General features: G+C 32.8%; 2 protein-coding genes, 2 long non-coding RNA genes and 1 other non-coding gene across 6 annotated transcripts; 2 read left to right on the plus strand and 3 right to left on the minus strand.

Annotated features, from left to right (window-relative positions):
* Positions 1-2,739: 2,739 nt before the first annotated feature.
* On the minus strand, positions 2,740-4,690 carry LOC108813080 (D-aminoacyl-tRNA deacylase). The gene is given in 10 exon segments (XM_018585517.2): positions 2,740-2,975; positions 3,068-3,241; positions 3,308-3,382; positions 3,470-3,525; positions 3,667-3,719; positions 3,798-3,861; positions 3,933-4,075; positions 4,151-4,331; positions 4,425-4,444; positions 4,447-4,690. Coding segments are annotated over 10 exon segments (1,071 nt in total). The 5' UTR covers positions 4,664-4,690; the 3' UTR covers positions 2,740-2,887.
* Positions 4,691-6,201: 1,511 nt separating this feature from the next.
* TRNAV-UAC (transfer RNA valine (anticodon UAC)) lies at positions 6,202-6,274 on the minus strand. Its single transcript has one exon. It is a non-coding gene; the product is annotated as a tRNA-Val (tRNA).
* Positions 6,275-8,890: 2,616 nt separating this feature from the next.
* Positions 8,891-10,476, minus strand: LOC108813079 (F-box protein At1g11270). 2 transcript variants are annotated; one of them, XM_018585515.2, is made up of 2 exons: positions 10,372-10,476; positions 8,891-10,234 (listed from the first exon to the last, which is right to left on the minus strand). In XM_018585515.2, exon 2 carries the CDS (start codon positions 10,175-10,177, stop codon positions 8,987-8,989), a length of 1,191 nt encoding a protein of 396 aa, XP_018441017.1. In that variant the 5' UTR covers positions 10,178-10,234; positions 10,372-10,476; the 3' UTR covers positions 8,891-8,986. The 2 variants fall into 2 exon arrangements, with proteins under 2 accessions (XP_018441017.1, XP_018441018.1); XM_018585516.2 differs by having other exon boundaries at positions 8,891-10,221; positions 10,372-10,473.
* Positions 10,477-16,385: 5,909 nt separating this feature from the next.
* On the plus strand, positions 16,386-17,822 carry LOC130497072 (uncharacterized). Its single transcript, XR_008936103.1, has 4 exons — positions 16,386-16,564; positions 16,692-16,811; positions 17,323-17,479; positions 17,592-17,822. It is a non-coding gene; the product is annotated as an uncharacterized LOC130497072 (long non-coding RNA).
* A 1,084-nt stretch (positions 17,823-18,906) lies between these two features.
* On the plus strand, positions 18,907-19,906 carry LOC130496987 (uncharacterized). Its single transcript, XR_008936054.1, has 2 exons — positions 18,907-19,324; positions 19,603-19,906. It is a non-coding gene; the product is annotated as an uncharacterized LOC130496987 (long non-coding RNA).
* Positions 19,907-20,424: the final 518 nt, after the last annotated feature.

The following is a 20,424-nucleotide window of genomic DNA, read 5'->3' on the forward strand; positions in this document are numbered from 1 at the left end:
ATAAATCACCAAAACGTAGTACATAATATAGTTTTAGAGTTAAAAGTCTTCCAACTCCCAATGATGTTGAACAAGTTCGAATCTCTTATGTGTTCTTTTGTAAATTTGTTGAACAAAAACTTATATAGAAAACGAAATGTTTCGGTAAGTAAATGTAGTGTTGTTTCCTGTATCGTTTTTGTTTATTGGAACTATCAATCTTTTTATTACCTATTGGTATTTTTTTCTCTTTTGTTAGTTTTTGAACATGTTTGACTGTTTATTAATGTTTTGTATGATTATAAACTATATTAACAATATTATGTGTTTTATTGATCTACACTAAAAAGGCCCCAATTTTAGACTCTGCCTTAGGTTTCTACATGCCTTCGCACGGCACGGCACTGCTCTCTCTCTCTCTCTCTCTCTCTCTCTCTCTCTCTCTCTCTCTCTCTCTCTCTCTCTCTCTCTCTCTCTCTCTCTCTCTCTCTCTCTCTCTCTCTCTCGAATGTTAGCATCACTCTCTTGTTGAAGAAGCAGCCAATGCTGCATTTTCTTACATATATGAGTACTCAAGAGGAGCTTACTCTTGAAGCTACTGTTGAGTATTTGACTTATTTACCCTCTATTTTTCTCTTTCAGACTGAGAGAATGTCCAAGGCTAGTTTGGTCTTCTGTAACCATGGGCAATCTGGTACATTGACTGAAATGTGGGTGAGTATGACGCCGTCAAGAAAGCCTTCAGCTCAATTGTGTTTAGGCTCAGAAGAAAACGTGTTTGAACTTTCTAGGTAAACATGTTGATTAGAGATGTGATTGATGGTTGTTTAGTTGTGATCTTTTTAGCTTCCGAGTTTAATCACTGAGTTTTTTTTTAAATAATATTTTATTTATTAAGGCAGTTAAGAATGGAAACTTTTATAAATGCAGCAGAAACCAAAAACTTATGTAGTTGAGAAAAAAACCGCTCGGTCTCTCTCTTTTTGAAGGTGACTGTAAGGGCGATGATTTCAGTTTTGTCTTTTCCCAATCTCCATCATTGATTTCTACATCAGATGTCAATTTTATCAACGCTTAATTCATTAAGCAATGGGGAAGAAGACAAAAATTGAAATTATCATGAGAGATTCACGCAAATACATACCATCATCGACTTTTTGTCGGAATCATTCTTTCGAGAACACATCAATATTCATTTTGTTGATTCTCGTAACGGTGATGATTCCGAAAATTATTTACGATCCAGTTTATCAATGGATTGTTCTCAATCTCTTCCGACTTCAAATCGGAGTTCCTAGAAGAGTGATACGTGTGAGATGCTACACAGAATGCATTCACTACGCATCCGATATCTTCGGCGTGGTCAGTATGTCCATGATTGATGATCGTTCTTTTTGGGGTTTGAAAACATGTTTTGGTTTTCATATCCCAAAATTAACGAGACGTTATCGTAATCGTTTGTTTCTCTTCCTTTTATTAATGGAACATAATACAGTAGATAGACTACGAGACGAAATCATGGTACTTACCCTTTTCTGGCCATTGAGATGTGATGGGAACTGCTTAAAGGTCATCGAAGACCATTAACAATGGTGAATGAAGAGTTTATAAACCATTATTTGATACAAAACATTTGGTATCGAATAATGGAATACTCTGTGTTTTCATTAAATTTATGGAAACCACCATGGATAAATCAATGGTTGAGGACCAAAGATGTATTCTTTTTGTTGTATGGCGATATTCGTACAGTCGCTGAAAATTGGCAATCTCAGGTTCTATTTGTATTGGATTCATATCCAAAAATATATAGTTCTAATCTGGGATTTGGTCAGAGTTATACAACAAAAGAAGAAATTGAAGTCTATCATGCGATATACATTTGAAGATCGCAAGAAGATTATGAAGACCTTCCTGGAAGCATCAGTGTTTATGTTTTCTTCGTTTTCTTTATTGTCTTTGTATTACTATGTTTGTTATTTTCTTATTCTATGTATTGTGTATGTGTTTTTTCATTGATTTGTTTCCATTGATGCCGTCTTCTATTATCAGATTTTTCAAAACGTGAATTTTTTTTTTGCATATTCCAAATTAATAAAACAAATTGGTAACACAACATGATCAATTTGGACATCTCTATCTTGGAAATAATTATTATTTGGACAAAGATTCTTGCGCTAAGAAATTTTTGCAGACACTTTTAAGTGTGTTATTTGTCTCTGTCAAAATCTCACTTCCCTAATCAACGTTTGAGAATGTAATAGATAGATCTCTCGTGCTTGTTGAACAAAAGGCTTGGATTTGTTTTACTCTATTTTTAGATACATAATTCCACTAAAATCCAAGAAAAGTGAATTCTAACAAAATCGAATATAAATTGAATAACAGGTGATTTTAGTGGATTTCAAATTCCATCTAACAAATACCTAATCCAATAACAATGGACTTCAATTAAAATTTGAATTCCATTAAATTCTATCGAAATCATTAATCCAATAACACCTCCTTAGAATTTGCTGGACAGAAGAAGAATCTCGAACTGAAATTAAATAAAACAACATTTAATGCCACCATTTATTAGATAAAATCAGCAAAATCCATTCTGCTGATTCATCATATTCTTGGTGAACTGGAAAAAGATAGGATTTTGATGTATTTTCCCAGTTAAACATAACAGCCGTTTCAGAGGGAAGAAACGGATCTATGAAACCGTGCCTTTGACTTCTAGATCTTGTGTTTGTGATGAAAAAAGACCAACAGTTCGTTCAACAGTAGCCAAACGAAAATGGTTATCTTACAAAAGTAAATTTGAAGATATATCATAACAATTGAAAATAAATCTAAAGCCGTCAAATGATATATTCTGAATCAACCAAAACTGAGATCATATGTTTTATGGTCTAACAGTTCATGTGAAATCGTTTGGCCTCCCGACATTGATGTTCTGCTCTGTCAAGAACTCTGTAATCGCCTTCTTTTGCCATCCTTTGAAGCTCCTGTAACCCACAAAAAAAAAAAAAAAACCCTTTACTTGTAATCCACGCTAGAGGAACACAAATATATAGAGGAGAACGATTTTGGACATTACTTTTGATCAAGATGAGCCAAGATCTCGCCTCCTGGGAATGATGCTTTAGTAGCTTCAAAAGCTGCTTGGATCGATTGTCTCCAAGTTCCACCAATGTGATTCTCTCCAGGCTGTGGTTCTTCCATTAGCAATGAGTAACCAGAGAGCAAATGGCCTACCCAAATATCATCTTTCCTGATGAACACAACAAAACCAACATCAGGCAGAGAACTAATTAAATATCTATACTCAATAACTTACAAAACCACATCCATGTGACGAGGAGCATAGTGTCCACCTCCAATCCCTAAAAGAACTTTCTTCTTCCCAGTTTCACTGCCCATCAAATTGATTCACATTACTTGACATGATACAACTTCTTTCTTTTTGAGATGTAACTATTAAGCAACCATCAATATCTACCTGTTCCAGTTCCCTACAGCTTCACCGCCTCCAAGCCCAAGTCCTTCCCACATTAACTGAATTGAAAAAAACACAATCTTTATTCTAAATGAAAGCAAGTTACTAGAGATGACAGTGCATACTAATGGTTAGAAGCAAACTTTAAACACAAATAAGTCTTTGATTACTAATTAAAGTAACAAACTTCTTTCACTTACAAGAGCAATGACTTGAGCAGCGTCTTGTCTCTTCCAGTATTCCTCTGTACTACCTACATATACTCAATGAACACACACAACCTAAGCAGATAAAGCAACTGAAGAGAGCTTTCAGTTAGAAAGAAACTCACCAATCTCCAAGAACATGGTTGGCTTACTAGTTATAGGTCCATGATGAGTACCTTCCAATGTTATCTACACACACAAAAAAAAAAAGCAATCTCCTTTACACTTCAACCTCTAAAAAAAAAAAAAAAAAACAATACCTCAAACTCAGGAACCAAGCTATGAGCTTCAGCCATTTTCTTCAAAAGACGCAGCCACGGACCAATCCTAGGGTTAGTCAACGCCGCCCACCCCGCCTTTCCTCCGTGCGGCGGCGATTCTCCTTCCTTTAAGTGAAGCACTCCTTCAATCAACCAACATTTTGAGGAAAATCAACACAAACCCACAAAGAAAGTTTCGATCTTTATAGCATTACTACCGATGGGGTGAACAGTGAGAGCAGGACGGTTGGAGGCGGCGGTGTGACGGCTGAGGAAGATGACTTCGTCTACAACTTCGCCGGTTGCTTCTTCCCACCGCGAATCGAGATCGTCTTCCTTGACTATGGATTTATCGTGTTGGATCAGTCTCGTCTGCTGGTTGGTGAAACTCTTTATGTCCTGCAAGGATTCCGACAAGAAGAGGATTCAGACAAGAACGGGGGAGGGGGAGGGGGAGGGGGAGGGGGAGAAGAAAAGGTTGTGATTTTTTACCGGCGGTAAGGTGGGTCCGGGGTCCATCCCGGCATGGCGAGAAGCGCCGCCGCGGGGTTGATCGATGCTGGGTCGTAGGTGGTGGCGACGATCAGTGTCACCATCTCTCTCTTTGAGAAGAGAACGCGGCGGGAAGTGGCGTTTATAAGCAGCGACTGGGGAGGAGTTGCGTTTGTTTGGAAAGTGGTGTGAGGGTGGACGAAGCGTATAAAGTTTCGGCCGCTTGTTTTGAAAACCATGTTACTACAACACTTTCAACATTTGGGAAGTAGATAAAATGATTATATTTTTGTTTGGCCAACAAGCTATAGCGCGCCGCTATTAGTTAATTCGTTTTGTAACCAAAACGTTCTTTTTTTTTTAATAAATCATTCATATTACTGAAAAAATAATATGAGCTAAGGTATACAGTATATAATAACAGATGAAAAAACTAAGCAAGAAAAAAAGAAGTTCTAATTTGTAATTTTGTAGATACAATTTTTGAACAGATGTTTTCTTTTTAACACTGCAACTTCATTCATTCAAACTTTGTGAGATACATTGGTGGAATACATTTTTGTGATGCAGGGATTGCAGCTTCTACAAATCTCCGGAGACATAGCTTCACAAAGGAGAAACAAAGCCGGACAGTCCATAAACCACAACAGAGTGAAGTTTAAAAAAAAAATAAACAAAAACAAGGAAATATAAATATAAATAACTTTGTATTATAAAATCTTAAAACAAATCATAGTAATTGATATGGCTGGATAATTGGGGTCTCGATCGGGTTCGGGTTCATCTGGACTTTGGATTTTTGAGTTCATGAACTTCAACCTCATTCAAATATTATAGACTTTGGTTTGGATTTAGTCCACGTTCTAGTTACATATCTAATATCCGGCTGAAATCCAAATAATTCCAATTTCAGATATTAATCGGACTATCGGTTTCAAAAATATTGTTTTGTACTCATTAACTCTATATTTCCAATATTTTCAATAAATTTGTGTATTTGGGTTCTTCAAACCATATTGTGGTACTTCAAAATTATTTGAAAATATTGTTTTGTACTCATTAAACTCTATATTTCCAATCTTTTCAATAAATTTGTATCTAGCCTTTTCAAATCATATTGTTGTACTTCAAAATTATTTTCGGAAACTCTTCCACCAACCATGCAAGACTCATTCATAAACTATGCATGATAACGTCAAACATATCATGACATAATAAATCTTTGTACGAACAAGAATCATACATAATGGAACATAATTAACAAATTAAAACTAACAACAATCAACTCTATAAAATATTATTTTAATTTTAAATAAAACAACATATTATTTAAATTTTAGAAGTAAAATATATTCATAACTCAACTTCAAATATAATTATCGCAACATAAAACATCAGTATTGACCGAATATCAAATATATATATATATATATATTAAGTATTTGAGTTAATTATTTTGTAATAAATAATTATTTTAGATACTAAATAATATATTAATGTATTTTGGATACATATTAAAAATTAAAATCGTGTTAACTACAAGTTCTTTTGGAATTTTATAATTTTTGGGTTTCCCGGATATCTATTTGGATTCAGGTTTGGTTCGGATAAAATCTATAACCTGAAATACCGTAGAAGTAAAGAAGATCCATTCGATATTTATATCATATACGGATCCGTTCAAATTCAACTTTATTGAACCGATTTTGGTGTGGGATTTGTTTTTTTTTTTCCAGCCCTAGTAATTGATGATAGAAAAAAAAGGTATAAAAAACGATGGTGCTGCCCAGGATCGAACTGGAGACCTTTTGCGTGTAAGGCAAACGTGATAACCACTACACCACAGCACCTAATGTTTGTATTTTCTCGTGAAGGATTATAAAACAGATTAAACATCTCTCCGCCGCTTCCGGATAAAAGTTAAAACGAAGTGTTCTGCTCTCTGGTTTGAAGCTTAGGTTTCTCTCGTTAAATTTCTATGCTTATTCACAGTGTTTTGAAATTCGACCCGGACCCGTTGTTGAACCGGTAAACCCGGTGACCCGAGATAAATCCGATTTGAGTTTTGTAAAAAATCCAAAATTTGAAAACCCGCAAAACCCCGCAAAACCTCCAAAACCCGAAACCCGGTACCGGTTGAACCATTGGTTGAACCAATAGATAACTTTTATATTTTTGTAAGTTTTTATTTCTTAGTTATGTTTTTAGATTCTGTTTTATATTCTAAATTTCTAATTAAAAATTAGGTTTCTTTCAGTTTTTTGCCGTCTTCTTCTTCATCTGTTGACCTCTACTGATTTTGTATTTCTTTTTTCTTCTTCATTTTTTTTCTTTTTGATTATTTTGTATATTATAAATCTGTAGTATTAGGTTTTTTGTGCTCTAAGTCATATGTATAGTGTTCTGGTGATAAGTTTTACAATGTAGATCAAACTTTCTGATTTTTAATCATACATAATACCAATCACACTATTTTGTACAATTATGTTTTATTTTTGGTTTATTTTGGATTTGAAGTTTAATTTTTATTCACATTGGACGTAAATATCTATTAAATTTTATTCTTAATTTTAGATGTCACAACTTCTTAACTATTTACAAATTTTTTAAATAGTCTAAATTATTTTTTGAAGTATATCAAATGAAAATAAAATATAAAAGTAAAATTAAGCATTTTCTAAATGTTTTAAAACATAAAATATATGCATATCAAAACCATTATTTTATGTTTTAATTTTTTTAGAAAATATTAACTTTAGTTTTTATACTTTTATTTTCATAGAAAATATATTATTATATAATAAAGTAATTTATTTATTAATATGTGGTTCACCCGCGGTTCATCCGCGGTCGACCCGATGACCCAGTGATCCGGTAAGTCTTCCGGTTCAGTGTCCGGATCGGTTTTCAAAACATTGCTTATTCACTATTGGAGGTTTCAAGTTCTTCATCAAAAATGCATTTGGAGTGTTGTTGTTTTTCACTTTGGAGCTTTCTTCCTTTCGTTTTGTTGGTTTTTAATTTTGCTTTAGCTTTGATCTCTTAATCGCCATGTATATTATCTTAGGTTGGTTTTTAAAAAATGTTTCCCTAGTCAAGAGCTATGTCTCTTGAGAACTTGTTTCTGCCGGCTTAATTTCCGGGGAAATCCTTTATCTCGCCCGGCTCTGTTTGTTTTCCGTCGATGTATCTCCTCTGTAAAATCTTTTGATCAATATAATCTTGTTTAGTGTTTAAAAAAAACATCTCTCGTGTAAGCATTATGGTTTCAGAAGCAATTTATATAAGAGTATACTTGTGACGAGGGTTTTGGATACTTGTGTAGTCAATGGGCAGATCTAGCACTAAACTCGGGTAGGGGACATGACACATTACATTAAATTCAACTATATATATATATATATATATATATATATATATATATATTACATCCAATTGGTTTCAAAAAATTGTTTGCAATTGTTTCACGTTACTTAAATATCATAATTACTATTATATTTTATTTTATTTTTAATCAATATGGATGTTCATATCTGTATATAAATAAAAAACTAATGCTCTGATGTTGGAACCATCAATATAAAATTTTAATATCTAAGATTCTACTTTCACGAAAATTATGTTTTTCTTTGTAAAAACATACATCCATTGTTTTTTCGTTTAGAAATTCATTCATCTTTGAACACATGAAAGAACAAATTGAATATCATAAAGTAAAGTATATAATGAAAGGAGACTTAAACGAACTTAGTTAACTAAACTGTAACTACCCTAACAAATGCGGGTTTTAGTTTTACATAAACATTTTATAAAATTACATCACGAGAAAGTACAAGCGAATGAGGCAACATTTATAACATGTAATAGAGCTAGCTAAAACTTTAATATTTTTAATATTTGTTGCTCTGTCTGAAGATATTTCAGTTTAGAATTTGGTGCATATGATTCCTACTTAGTGCTACCTTCACAAAAGAAATATCAATTATGTTATTTACAAGAAAATTTCTAAAACATTAGGTAGCTTTAATTGAATTTATGTTTATGTATAATTTTTAAATATAAGTTATATTTTTAAATGCAATTTTAAACTGATTTAATAAATATTTTCAATTTTAATTTTTTTTTATAATTGTATAAGTGATTTATGATAAAAAAAATTAAAAAAATAAAAGTTACAATTGAAATAGCCTTAAAAACAATTGAAAAAAATAACTACGCCAGATTAAAATCAAATTATAATCTGATTTAGGTTTAACTAAAATAATATAAATAACATGCTTAAAATAATATAACTAAAATCAAACTAACTATTCAGTAACTCATAAATAACATGCTTAATTAAAATAATATAAAATATAAAACAAAATTAAATATTAATAACTGCTACAATTTAGGTTTTACGTAAATATTATTCTCGTATATAAATGCGGGCGAGTAATCTAGTTATGAAAATAAAAGCAGTGACAGAATTGAGTGGTAAGCTTGAATGCTACAGTGGGATAATTAGTTGTGAAGGATACAATATCATAAGAAGTAAAACAAGACAGAAAAAAAAAAACAAATTAAACGGAAAACAAAGATTGGGAATAACAAACGGAAATAGGGGAATAGGTAGGCTTGAAGAGCAAATGATAAGAGTTGGTAAGAAGATCAAGTGTAAAGATGGCGCCACCGTAATCACCACCTTGCAGAAGCAACTTGTGCTTGTCCAGAATTGCAATTGGTGACAGAGGGAACTGTGGTTCATCAAGCAAAGAAAAAGGGTCCCCAAGCCAAGAAGAAATTTGAGTGAGATGAATGGAACACATTTTCTTCCACGTCTTGTAGTTGTTGGAATATTGGAAGGACCATAGGTCTTGGGTAGGCCAGTCTTTCTTGGAAACGCAAAGGCGATTGTCGAGGACGCAGATGGTGACGGAAAAAGGGTCAAGAACATGGGTAAAGGGAGCATTACAGATGACATGAAAAGTTTCAGTGTGAAGATCAAAAGACAAAACCTTGGGTTCTTCTTTACAATCGGTGAGCCAGTAAAGGGAGCCATCTAAATAAACGGGATCGGTGTGAGGATTAGTGGTAAAGGGAGACGCAGGGTGAACGTACCTCCAGAGTTGAGTGGTAAAATCGAAAACTTCGCAAGTGGTTACGTTGTCTAGGCCAAAACCGGATGAGTTGGTTAGAAAAACAGGCTTGTAAGTGCCGGTGAGTTTGTCTTTACCGAAACCAAGCTTAGGAGTTGGGCTGCCAAACATTCTTTTCTTCGACCTGTGGAGTAAGAGGTTTTGAATGTTGGAGGGAGGGAAAGTTCGATGCCATCTAGTGGCGGGATTCATCAGGACGCAGACACTCGATTTGTAGATAGAGTAGAGGCATAATAGACCGTCGCAAGAACTATGACAGACCGAACTTCCCACCCAATTAGTAGGCACATGGACGGTATAAGCAGATGATGATCCAAACACAAATCTTCTTCGAGCATCAACATCTCTTTTGACGAGACGCCCATCATCATCATAAACATTAGTGGCCACGAAAAGGACATCTGGACAGCCTCGTGACATATGGATCAACTGTTGTCTTTCCTGGAAACGTCTGGAATCGATTGCAGATTTCAGTTTCTTGGACACGGTTCTGAATCTAAGCAGAGATTTTATGGGAAGTCTCTCAAGTATCCGCTCTACAACATCGTCTGGCAGCAAGAGCAACTGATCTTCACGATGCCTTTTCAGTGTTCTTCTTGTTTTCAACGGAAACATCTTTTCTTTTTCTTTTTATCTCTCGTCTCTAATAATTCTTCGATCTGATCAACACATCTGATATAAATAGATACAGCAGCTAAGGAATCTGGAAAACAAAAAAGGAAAATTTCCTTTCCTCCTTTTTTTTTTTTCCTTTTCTTTGAATTTATACTGAATCAAAACATCAAGTCTTATATATAAACATATTTTACCTTAGGCAGCCTTTTTCTAATCCTCAGGAATCATCCATATCTCCCTTTTACTCGCTTACGCAGATACACACAAGACTTCTCATCCCGACACCTCTTCACAACTCCTTTGTCTTCTTTTATTTTCTTCTGGGCTTTGCCTGTGTTACTTGGGCTTTTCGAACTTGTCCACCAATATTTATTCCTTCCCTAGCATTTTCTTATAAAAATATTATCATGTCCAAGGTGGGATGGGAGATGCATCTACACTAATAAATTTCCTTTCCTCTTTTTTTTTTGAATTTATACTATTCCTTTTCTTGTGCACATTTTTTTTTTGTAAATGTGTTATTTTTTGTGGCTAAGAGTGGGTTTTTAGTTTTGACTATATTAATGTTTCTCTTTGTAGAATGGGAAACAAGGGAGAGAGAGTGGTGAAGGCAGGTCTATGAACAGTAAAAAAATTATCTTTTAGGTCTTCACAGGTAACATTAAACTTCTTGCTTTGGTTTTCATGATCGTTGCTATTAGGAAGACTTGTTATGGCTTTAACACTTGTGTTCTGTTGGTTTGGATTACAATGTTAATGTGGAGGTCAGTAAAGAAAACAAAGATGAGGTTTTTGGAAAAGATTTAGAAGCAGTGAGGGAGCAACACTTATACCCAACAGTAATTTATATACATCTTCATAATTGTTAGTAGGCAACTGTTGTTTGACTTCATTTTCCAGAATTTTGATTGCTCATCTGGACTAAAATTACTGAAAAATACACAACTTAAATAATGTTATAATATGATTTGCTCTAAATTTTAAAATAGGTCTGTGATTTTTACTCTCATTATTTCAGTTTAGCAACTCTTTTTTATCTCTTGATACTTCAATTTAGAAAAATCTCTGCTTTTCGCTAAAGAGAATAACACCGGAAACTTGAACAGAAGCTTCATGTCGTTTGACATTGGTAAGAACTGAACAACATTATGCAACTTACCGTCTTCACATAAAATTCTCATGATAATTTTGTCGTGTGTAAAGAAATGGTTAATTTATATTAGATCGATCATATTCCTAAGTACAATATTACAATATTTTAACTCGTCAAAAAATCTGCAGGTAGCGTAGACACAAATCTAACCTAGTAATTATTAGGAATTAGTTACCAATAAAATTTTATGTTACATTTCTTTTAGTCTTAAAAAAAACAAATTCTGAATTATTTGACATGAACAAAGTAAAACATGACTATGTCAGCCTTTGAGTTCTAGTTTGTTCCAAAATTATCTTTTAACTCTGAAGACACAGTAAGCAATGATTTTTTTTTAAGTTACATATTAAAAATAAGAAGAAAATATTTAAAAAGATTACTGAATTATATAAACATGAAGCTAAAAATCCATATATGGAATGAATTCTTCATTTGACTTAGGTAGGTGAAGAATACATGTTTACTCATATAAACATATATAAAGCTAGGAGATCCAGTTATTCTTCATAGTATCTGATTTGGGAACCAACAGTAAGTCAAGAGAAACTTCTTAAAATAACTTTGTCAAAAAAAAAACAGTAAGTCAAGTATTTCCTGTGTTGCAATATGCATGGTTACTTTTTGTTTAGGAAATGTCTGGAAGATAAATCCTACTTGTGTTTTTCCTTTGACTTATTTTCTTGTCCTTTTTCTGTGTCAAGAATCAGATCAATACTATTAATTCAGGAACCTTTTTATAGATTTGCCCATATTCTTACCTGGAATATTACTTTTTGTGCCATCAGATTTACCTACAAAACAAAATTTCATTAAGGGTAAAAGAGGAAACGAAAAATGAACCAACAATCTAGACGTTCTTTTTCCTCTTTTTTCTCTGGTCAAAGACGTTTTTTTTTCTACAACCTAATATCCAAGGGATTTTTATCTCCTCGATTAGTCGATTCATAGCCTCCGATGATACTCCTGGCGAGGCCTAAGCTCTGGTGATACCATGAATTCACAATTTCAGATTCAAACTCCGGCTTCATCTGTCAAACTCTCCTCTCTTCTCCTCTGTCACCAGAGAGCAAATCAGACTCGCTATCGGAGATGGCTACAAAAATCAGGTTAGGATTATCCTATCCAAGGTATCATATTGTTGTGGCGTCCCTGTTTTGATTTGTGGTGAACATGATTTAGACTCTTATTTGTTTCAGAAGAAATAAAAGTTGTGGCAGAGATGGGGATTCTTCGTTTACCAAATGCATAAGCTTTAAATATCCGAACTGGAATTGTGTATTTTGTTTGTATTTAAAGTAAAGGAGTCACCTTCAGCCTGATAGAATCTTTTGTCTGCAACAATTTCTTGAAAGACTTGCGCTGAGCGGCGGATTGGTGGTGTCTCAGGTACTAATATCTGTAAAGGGATACATTTACACCATCATATACTTCTTCTTTTATTAAGTTAAAGTATCTTGAGGTTTCATGTGAGTTTATTAGCAAACCGAACTGGTGTTTCTTGAAGTAAACGTTTGTTGTATATATAAATCTGTTGTAAGAATTAACTTGCATTATAAAAGACACGTGCTTTAGTCTTTTGTGTTTGGTTACCCTGTTTTTCTGTCGTATAATGACAATGAATTATGTTTTGAATTTTAGTAATCTGCAATATCTGATTGGTGTGTATTCATTTTGTTAGACGATTGAAGTGTGAAGACGATCCTAGAAAGACTGCAGGAACTAGAAGGATGATGTACTTCCATGGTTTTACTTCTTTTGGGTGATCTATCATGGATCAGTGATTCAGTATGCAACTGAGGTAATCTGTACTTCAGCAAGGCAGTATCTTTGAGATTGGAACACAATGAACAATGGAAGAAATGTCACAGTATCTATGAAGGCTCTCAGATTATCTATGATGATGGTTCAAAGATTCGTTCATGTAACAAGAATGAGTTGATTTTTTTATAGTGTTGTTGACATTTTTTAAACAGGAAATAGCGTTACTATTTTTATCATTGGTTGTTTTACACGAGTCTTATGTGAATAATCGCTCCGATCAATTTCAATCAAAATTGTGTCAATTTAATAGAATAGATTGGTGGAAGCACCTTAGCCTAATGGTTAAGGTCTAAAGTCTTCTACACCTAGGTCTGGGGTTCGATTCTCAGACTATGCAATTTATTGTAGATTTTTTCAAATCCAGGTTTCAAGTCCCGGAGAGAACGCGATTTATTAGGCAACTATGCAGATTATTACAGACAACTATGCGATTATAGAAAGAAGGATTGCAAGAGATTTTCAACATGTTACAAGTAAATCTGGTCAGGCGTGGATCTTCATAGGACGGCTCAGATGATGCAGTTAGGCGTAGATCTTCATAAGACAGGTAGTATTGTCGGTTGTCGAATCGTCTATGTAATGTTCCTAATAATTGTAATATCATAATAAATCAGCGTTAAAAAAAAAATAGAATAGATTGTGATAATATTTTGCAAAATTATATAAATGTATAATACAACAAAACCTAAATTATATAAATGTTTATATTTATAATGTTTATTAAATAAAATTATCAATATAATATAATTGTTTTGGATACTAAAATAGGCTCATTCAAAAAATTTATGAAAATTTATTCAAATTTTAAATTTTTACACAAACACTAAGTTTATCACTTAACAAAGCAAGTTTTGTTTTTTTGTCATCTTTTTTTTTGTCTTATTCAACATGATGTTAAATATTTATAAACTCATTTAGTTCAAGAGGCTTTAAATAGGTTATTCAATTAAAAATATTTATTAATTTAGTTTTACTTAAAATAATTGAAAACCATATTAATCAATTTACACACACATATATATATTTAACATAATAAATTATTATTTTTTTACATTTTTCAAAATTTTGTTCGGTTTTCGGTGCGGGTTGGGTTGGGTTTGATTTTGGTTTTCGGGTATAACACTTTAAAACGATTCGAGTATATAGGCCAAGTTTAATAGGTATGAGACTTTGATTTTCGTCGATTAGGAATCAGATTTTTTGGATACGAATATTTTTGACAAATTATATTAGATTACTAATAAAAAATATAATATGTTATAAACTTTAAAAAGAATTTTTAAAATGCATATGGCACAAGTGTATAATTATACAACTTGATAAATTAATATAATTACCAAAAATTAAAATAATTAATTAATATTAAATATAAATATATTGTAAAAACACAAATATAAAAATTAAATTTCTCAAAAAATTAAAACGAAAACATACCCGCCCTTTGAAAGGGCGGGTCAGAATCTAGTATTATATTAATTTATGGTTTGGGTGGAACTAGATAATCTAAAATCTAACAGGACTAGTAATATACAAAAATCGTAACGGAAATTAAAGGAGTGGTAAGCTTAGCTTCAAGGAACACATGTTACAACGGGAATATTAGTTGTGAAGGATACAAAATCTAATTTGACCGGAATGAATGTATTAAGGCATAACCGGACAACTAAAAGCATCTATCTTATTAAAACAGAAACATTCTTTTGGACCTAACATTTATTTTGTAAGTTTTTAAATTAAATACACCTTTATACTTTATAGTTAAACATACATTAAATCACTAATGTTCATTTCTTTATACTACTATCCATGTTTCCAAACAATATACTTATTTCTTTATAATACTATCAATGTCTCCAAACAATATACGTATTTCATTATACTATTATCAATGTTTCCAAACAATATATTTTTATACTACTATCAATGTTTCCAAATAATACAATAATTAATCTTAGTTATTTTATATCTATCATTTTCTCTTTAAAATTTTGTAGAAACGTCATAATTTCATAAATTGCAAAATAGTGAACTTTAAAATTTCGATTATAAGATTACAAATTATGAAACTATTACAATTTAAATCCAATTAGATTACATATCGGTCATCCATCAGTTCAATCGGTTAGTCTCGGGTTTTAGTGATTTTTTAATATGAATATTTTTAAAACATAAATTGAATTGTCAGATCTGCGGATTAACCGGTATAATCACAATCGGGTTGAATTTAAAAAATACTGATTTAAATACACACTCTTTAAAAATTACCAAAATATTTGTTAAATAATTAGTAAAAATTTTCATCGTAAAATATCCCGCGCTTCAAAAGCGCGGGTCAAAATCTAGTAGAAGATTAAAAAAAGTGAAAATTACAACTATAAAAAGGAAAACAAGACGATCAAATAAAATTACGCGGAAAACAAAGATTCGAAATAATAAACAGAAACAACGGAATAGGTAGGTTTGAAAAGTAAATCATAGGAGTTGGTACGGAGATAAGTATGACGATGGCGTCAGGGTAATCACGACCCTGAAACGGCCTTGTAAGTACAGGTGAGTTTGTCTTTACCGAAACCAAGCTTAGGAGTTGGGCTGCCAAACACTCCTTTGTTAAACCTTTTGATTAAGAGGTTTTGAATGTTGGAGAGAGGCAAAGTTTGCTACCATCTATTTGCGGGATTCATCACGACACCGAGACTCCGGACGTAGATAGAGTAGATGCATACTAGACCTTCACAAGTACCATGAGTAAAATTTCCTTTCCTCTTTTTTTTTTTTTTTTAACAACTCTTTCCTCTTTTTTTTTGAATTTAAACTATTCTTATTATTATTCTTTTTTGTAAATGTGATTTTTTTTCTGTGGCTGAGAGTGGGGTTTGAGTTTTGAGTCTTTTGACTATATAGAGAGAGAGAGAGAGAGAGAGAGAGAGAGAGAAGAGAGAGAGAGAGAGAGAGAGAGAGAGAGAGGAGAGAGAGAGAGAGAGAGAGAGAGAGAGAGAGAGAGAGAGAGAGAGAGAGAGAGAGCACTACAGTAAATATGAGTATTAATAGCATCAGACTATAGCGTTTTTGATGTTTCTGCTATTGTATATCAATACTGACTTTTTTAATAGCGTTTATAAATTGAAAACGCTATGTTTGGTATCGCGGAAAAATAATTTTTTTAGCCGCGTTAATTTGGTATGTATAAGCTCCAATAATTAGAAAAAAAAGGATGGTGTTAAAAAAAAAAAAGAAAAAAATGGCTCAAACAAATTAAATATTTCTCAGATTCTCTCTCTCTCTCTCACACACACAGACGAACTCATCGTCTCCATCTCTCCTCCATCTCTCACGAGATCATGGCTTCCACCGGACAACACTCCGATCTTAGTCACTCACGGCCAGCTGAGTTAAATCTCCTGGGTATCTCAGTTGTAATCTCTCTATCTCTCTCTTTGCCATTGTCTCTGTTTCCTTTCCGTAGTCGGCTCCATAAATCCCTCTCTGATTCGAGCAAGAACCCTAAGTCGTGATTTGATTTATGATTCATATTTGCTTCAGGGATAGTATTAAACAGAAACCTACTTCATCACCTCTCCCGTCCTCTATAGTCGTCTCCTTTTCTTCTTCATCTCAGGCACTTTCTCTGCTCGCCTCAAATCCGGGAGCCATGGCGGAAAGGTTCTCTCTTTCCCCAATCCTATTGAGAGATTCACTTTTATAATTATCTTTAGTTATCTGATATTTTTTTCAGCTCACTTATCAAAACTAATTTGATCTTTGTCGGAGTGTTGTAGAAAACGGGTTCTGTTCTTAGTAGTGTGTGCGTGTGTGACGTTGAGAAGACAAAGTTTGCAGTTTGATATATTGTGTCTCTTTGTTACATCTGAAATCCTTGGTTGGAACATTTTTCTGTTCTTAGTTAGTAGTGTGTGTGTTGTGCTATGTTGAGAAGACAAAGTTTGCAGTTGGTCCATTGTGTCTTTTCATTGCATCTGAAACTGGTTATGTTCTTAGTTAGTTGTGTGTGTGATGTGTTATGCTGAGAATGTTTCATATCGATACATTGTTTGGCTTTGTTCTTACATTCTGTATTATTGTAGAATCACACTGTATGGTGGCTTTTGTGAGATTTGGTTCAACATGGCTTCTTTGCCTTTGATTGTTCTACTTGGTGTTTCCCTTTTTGCAGGGAACAAAAGTTAAAGAGAAAACAAGCTTTACAAGTCTCACTCTAGGTTCTGGCTCTTGGCAACATGTTGTTACTCACTGTGATGCCAAACGAAGAATAACGATTTAAAAGAGATGACCCGTTGACTACTATTATTGCACATACAGATCCTGGCGAGGTTGGTCTTAATTTCCCTTGATTATCACCTCTATGCTCTATGTTACAATTTTATGTCTTTACTTGGCTATAATTATGTTTTTTACTCTGTTTCTTGTCTGTTTTATTGGCAGCATGTTAGTCTGGAAGCAGAAGACCACAAAGACATGCTTCACTTCGTTCTTATGCTTTGATTCGAGAGGGAGAGAGTTTTTATTTTTTATTTTCTAAATGTTGAGACTTGTTAGTGTTTTGTACATTAATGATAAATTGAGGCCAAAAATAAATTGGAGCTAAAACTCAAAATATTATTGGAGCCAATTTTTGGAGCCAAATATTATGGAGGGAAATAAAATTGGAACCGATTGTAATCTCTAAAACTATAAATTTCATATTTTATTGCAATATATATTATAATTTTTAATCAATTCTATTTATAAATTTAGGGATATATAATTTTAACAAAATGACTTGCTAGACTTATTTTTAACCCCTAATCTCCAAATATATTCTAACCCCTAAACCCTAAATATAATCCTAAAATCTAAATTTTGAACTTTTAATTTTATAAAAATAAAGTTTAATTTAAATATGCTAATGCAACCTGAATCCATCTAATGCCCTAAATCTAATACCCTAAACCATAAAATTCAAACTTAAATGATATTCTAAAATACTAAATAAAATCTCTAATTATTTTTTTTTTCAGATTTTAAAGCCAAAATTTAAATTTAAACTTTAAAACTATTTTTTTTTCAAAACTCCTTTCAAAATCTTAAATGTAAACCTTAGATCCTCCATACAATTCTATACCCTAATTCCTAACTTCAAACATAAACCATTCATCTACCAAAATATAAATTTCTAATATAAATTTTAAAAATATAACAAACTTCAAATCTAAACCTTAGTCACAAAATTTTATATAAAACTCTAACTCTTATACTTTCAAAACTCTCAACCCCTAAATCATAATGAATTAAATTTTTAATCTTACCCTATACCACAAACTTAGACTTTGCATACAAAATAATAAACTTAATCTTTACAAACATAGAATAGAGGCAATAAATTTAAACCCAAGTATATTTTAAAACTCAAGTTATACAAACTCTAAACCCTAACCCTAAACTCTAAATGTATACCATAACACAAAATCATATACTCTAAATGATATTACATATACTCTAAACTCATACTTTTTAACTCTAAATTTTAAATACAAAATAAATGTAACATAATCAGAATCTAATTTAATTTTGTATAAATAAATTTAGTTAAACAATAAATTTTAAAACAATTATTAAATAGTTTTGGACTGGTTAATTTTTGACCATTTGATTGTCTTTAATCCAATGGCTAGAAATAAATCTCAGTCAATCCTCTCACTTTCTCCTTATTGGTCAATCTATCAAAAATCAGGATTGCAATTTGTGGCCATTGATTATTTTTGATCCTATGGCTAAGATCAATCTTCACCATCTATCCTTTCAACCCCCTCTCTCTCTCTCTCTCACGATTCAGTCTTCTCCATCTTTTTTTTTGTTCAACCACAGTCTTCTCCATCTATCCTTTGAATTGTTAAACCTAAAATCACAAAGTCTTCAGCCTCTTACGATTCAACCTGTCTGGATACAAACCTGTCTCTCTATCTCTATCTCTCTCACTCGGCCATGACGAAAGCTTCGTTGACAACGTTTGACTCGAGTCAGATTCGAGCCACAAACAGAGATGGCAAGTGACAAACAGATATGGCGAGTGACAAACAGAGATGGCGGAGCAGCGCCGGTGGCAAGGTGGAAGAGGCTTCGATGGTTCAGTTCACCGGAGACGAATAAAGGGGGAAGTCTCAGCCTTTCTTTGCCATGTATATCTCTGTTCATGCTCTCTCTCTCTCTCTCTCTCTCTCTCTCTGATTTTGTTTTGATTTTGGTACACGAAATGGGTTGCGAGCAGAGTTGGTTTGATTGTTTTGTCTCTGAAGTTTAATATCATTTATAAGATTGATTAGGATGTGTTTTTTGATTTGGCAAAAGATTTCAACTTTGATTAAGAAAAGCTATCTGAGTTTCTTGCTTAATTTGCTCCTAGCTTTCATTGCAATCTGATGCGTATGGTCTTCTTTTGTTTTGATATTTTCTGCAGGTAATCTGAACAGGCTGCCAAGTCCCAAGCCGAGGAAGCTCAAGCCATGGAAGAAAGCTAGTCGGAGATGGCAGAGATCACAGAGAAAGCTAGCGGCGGTTGTGGTGTAGGTGAAGCCGAATAAGAAGAAAGAGACGTAGAGCTGTAGAAATTTTATTAGGTTTTGTTATTTTTTGGTTATATTTTTTTTGGTTTATTTAGGGTTGGTTAATTAGGTTTTGGTTCTTTTTTGGTTTGATGTATAAACTGATTTTATTGTAAAGAAATTTTAATTAATGAATAAATTTTAAATTTGAAATTTAAATTAGTTCTCTATTTAACTATATTTGTGATTTAATTTTTAATTATTGTTTTAATCATTTAAATAATTTTGTTTTATAATATGATTAATTGATTTTATTATAAAAATTCAGATTAAATATTATGTTTTTAAATAAAATAATTCATTATAATAAATATTAACAATTGCAGATACAAAAGCGCTATTCTTGTACATTTAATTATAGCACAACAGAAAACCGCTATTAAAAGGGTCGGATCTTTTATAACGGGCGATGTCAGAGCGTCCAAAGAAACGCTATTAAACAGAAATTATAGCGGTTTCCGTCCGCTATTACTACTCACATTTCCTGTAGTGGAGAGAGAGAGAGAGAGAGAGAGAGAGAGAGAGAGAGAGAGAGAGAGAGAGAGAGAGTGGTGAAGGCAAGTCTATGTGCATGTGCTAGTCGTGCAATAGATGAATGACAGTTACGACGTGAAATCCTAGATAGAAGTGACGATTCAAAGCATGATCAAAATAGAGAATGACATGCACATGTTTCG

This window comes from Raphanus sativus, chromosome 6 (genome assembly GCF_000801105.2).
Source record: "Raphanus sativus cultivar WK10039 chromosome 6, ASM80110v3, whole genome shotgun sequence".
NCBI lineage: Eukaryota > Viridiplantae > Streptophyta > Magnoliopsida > Brassicales > Brassicaceae > Raphanus > Raphanus sativus.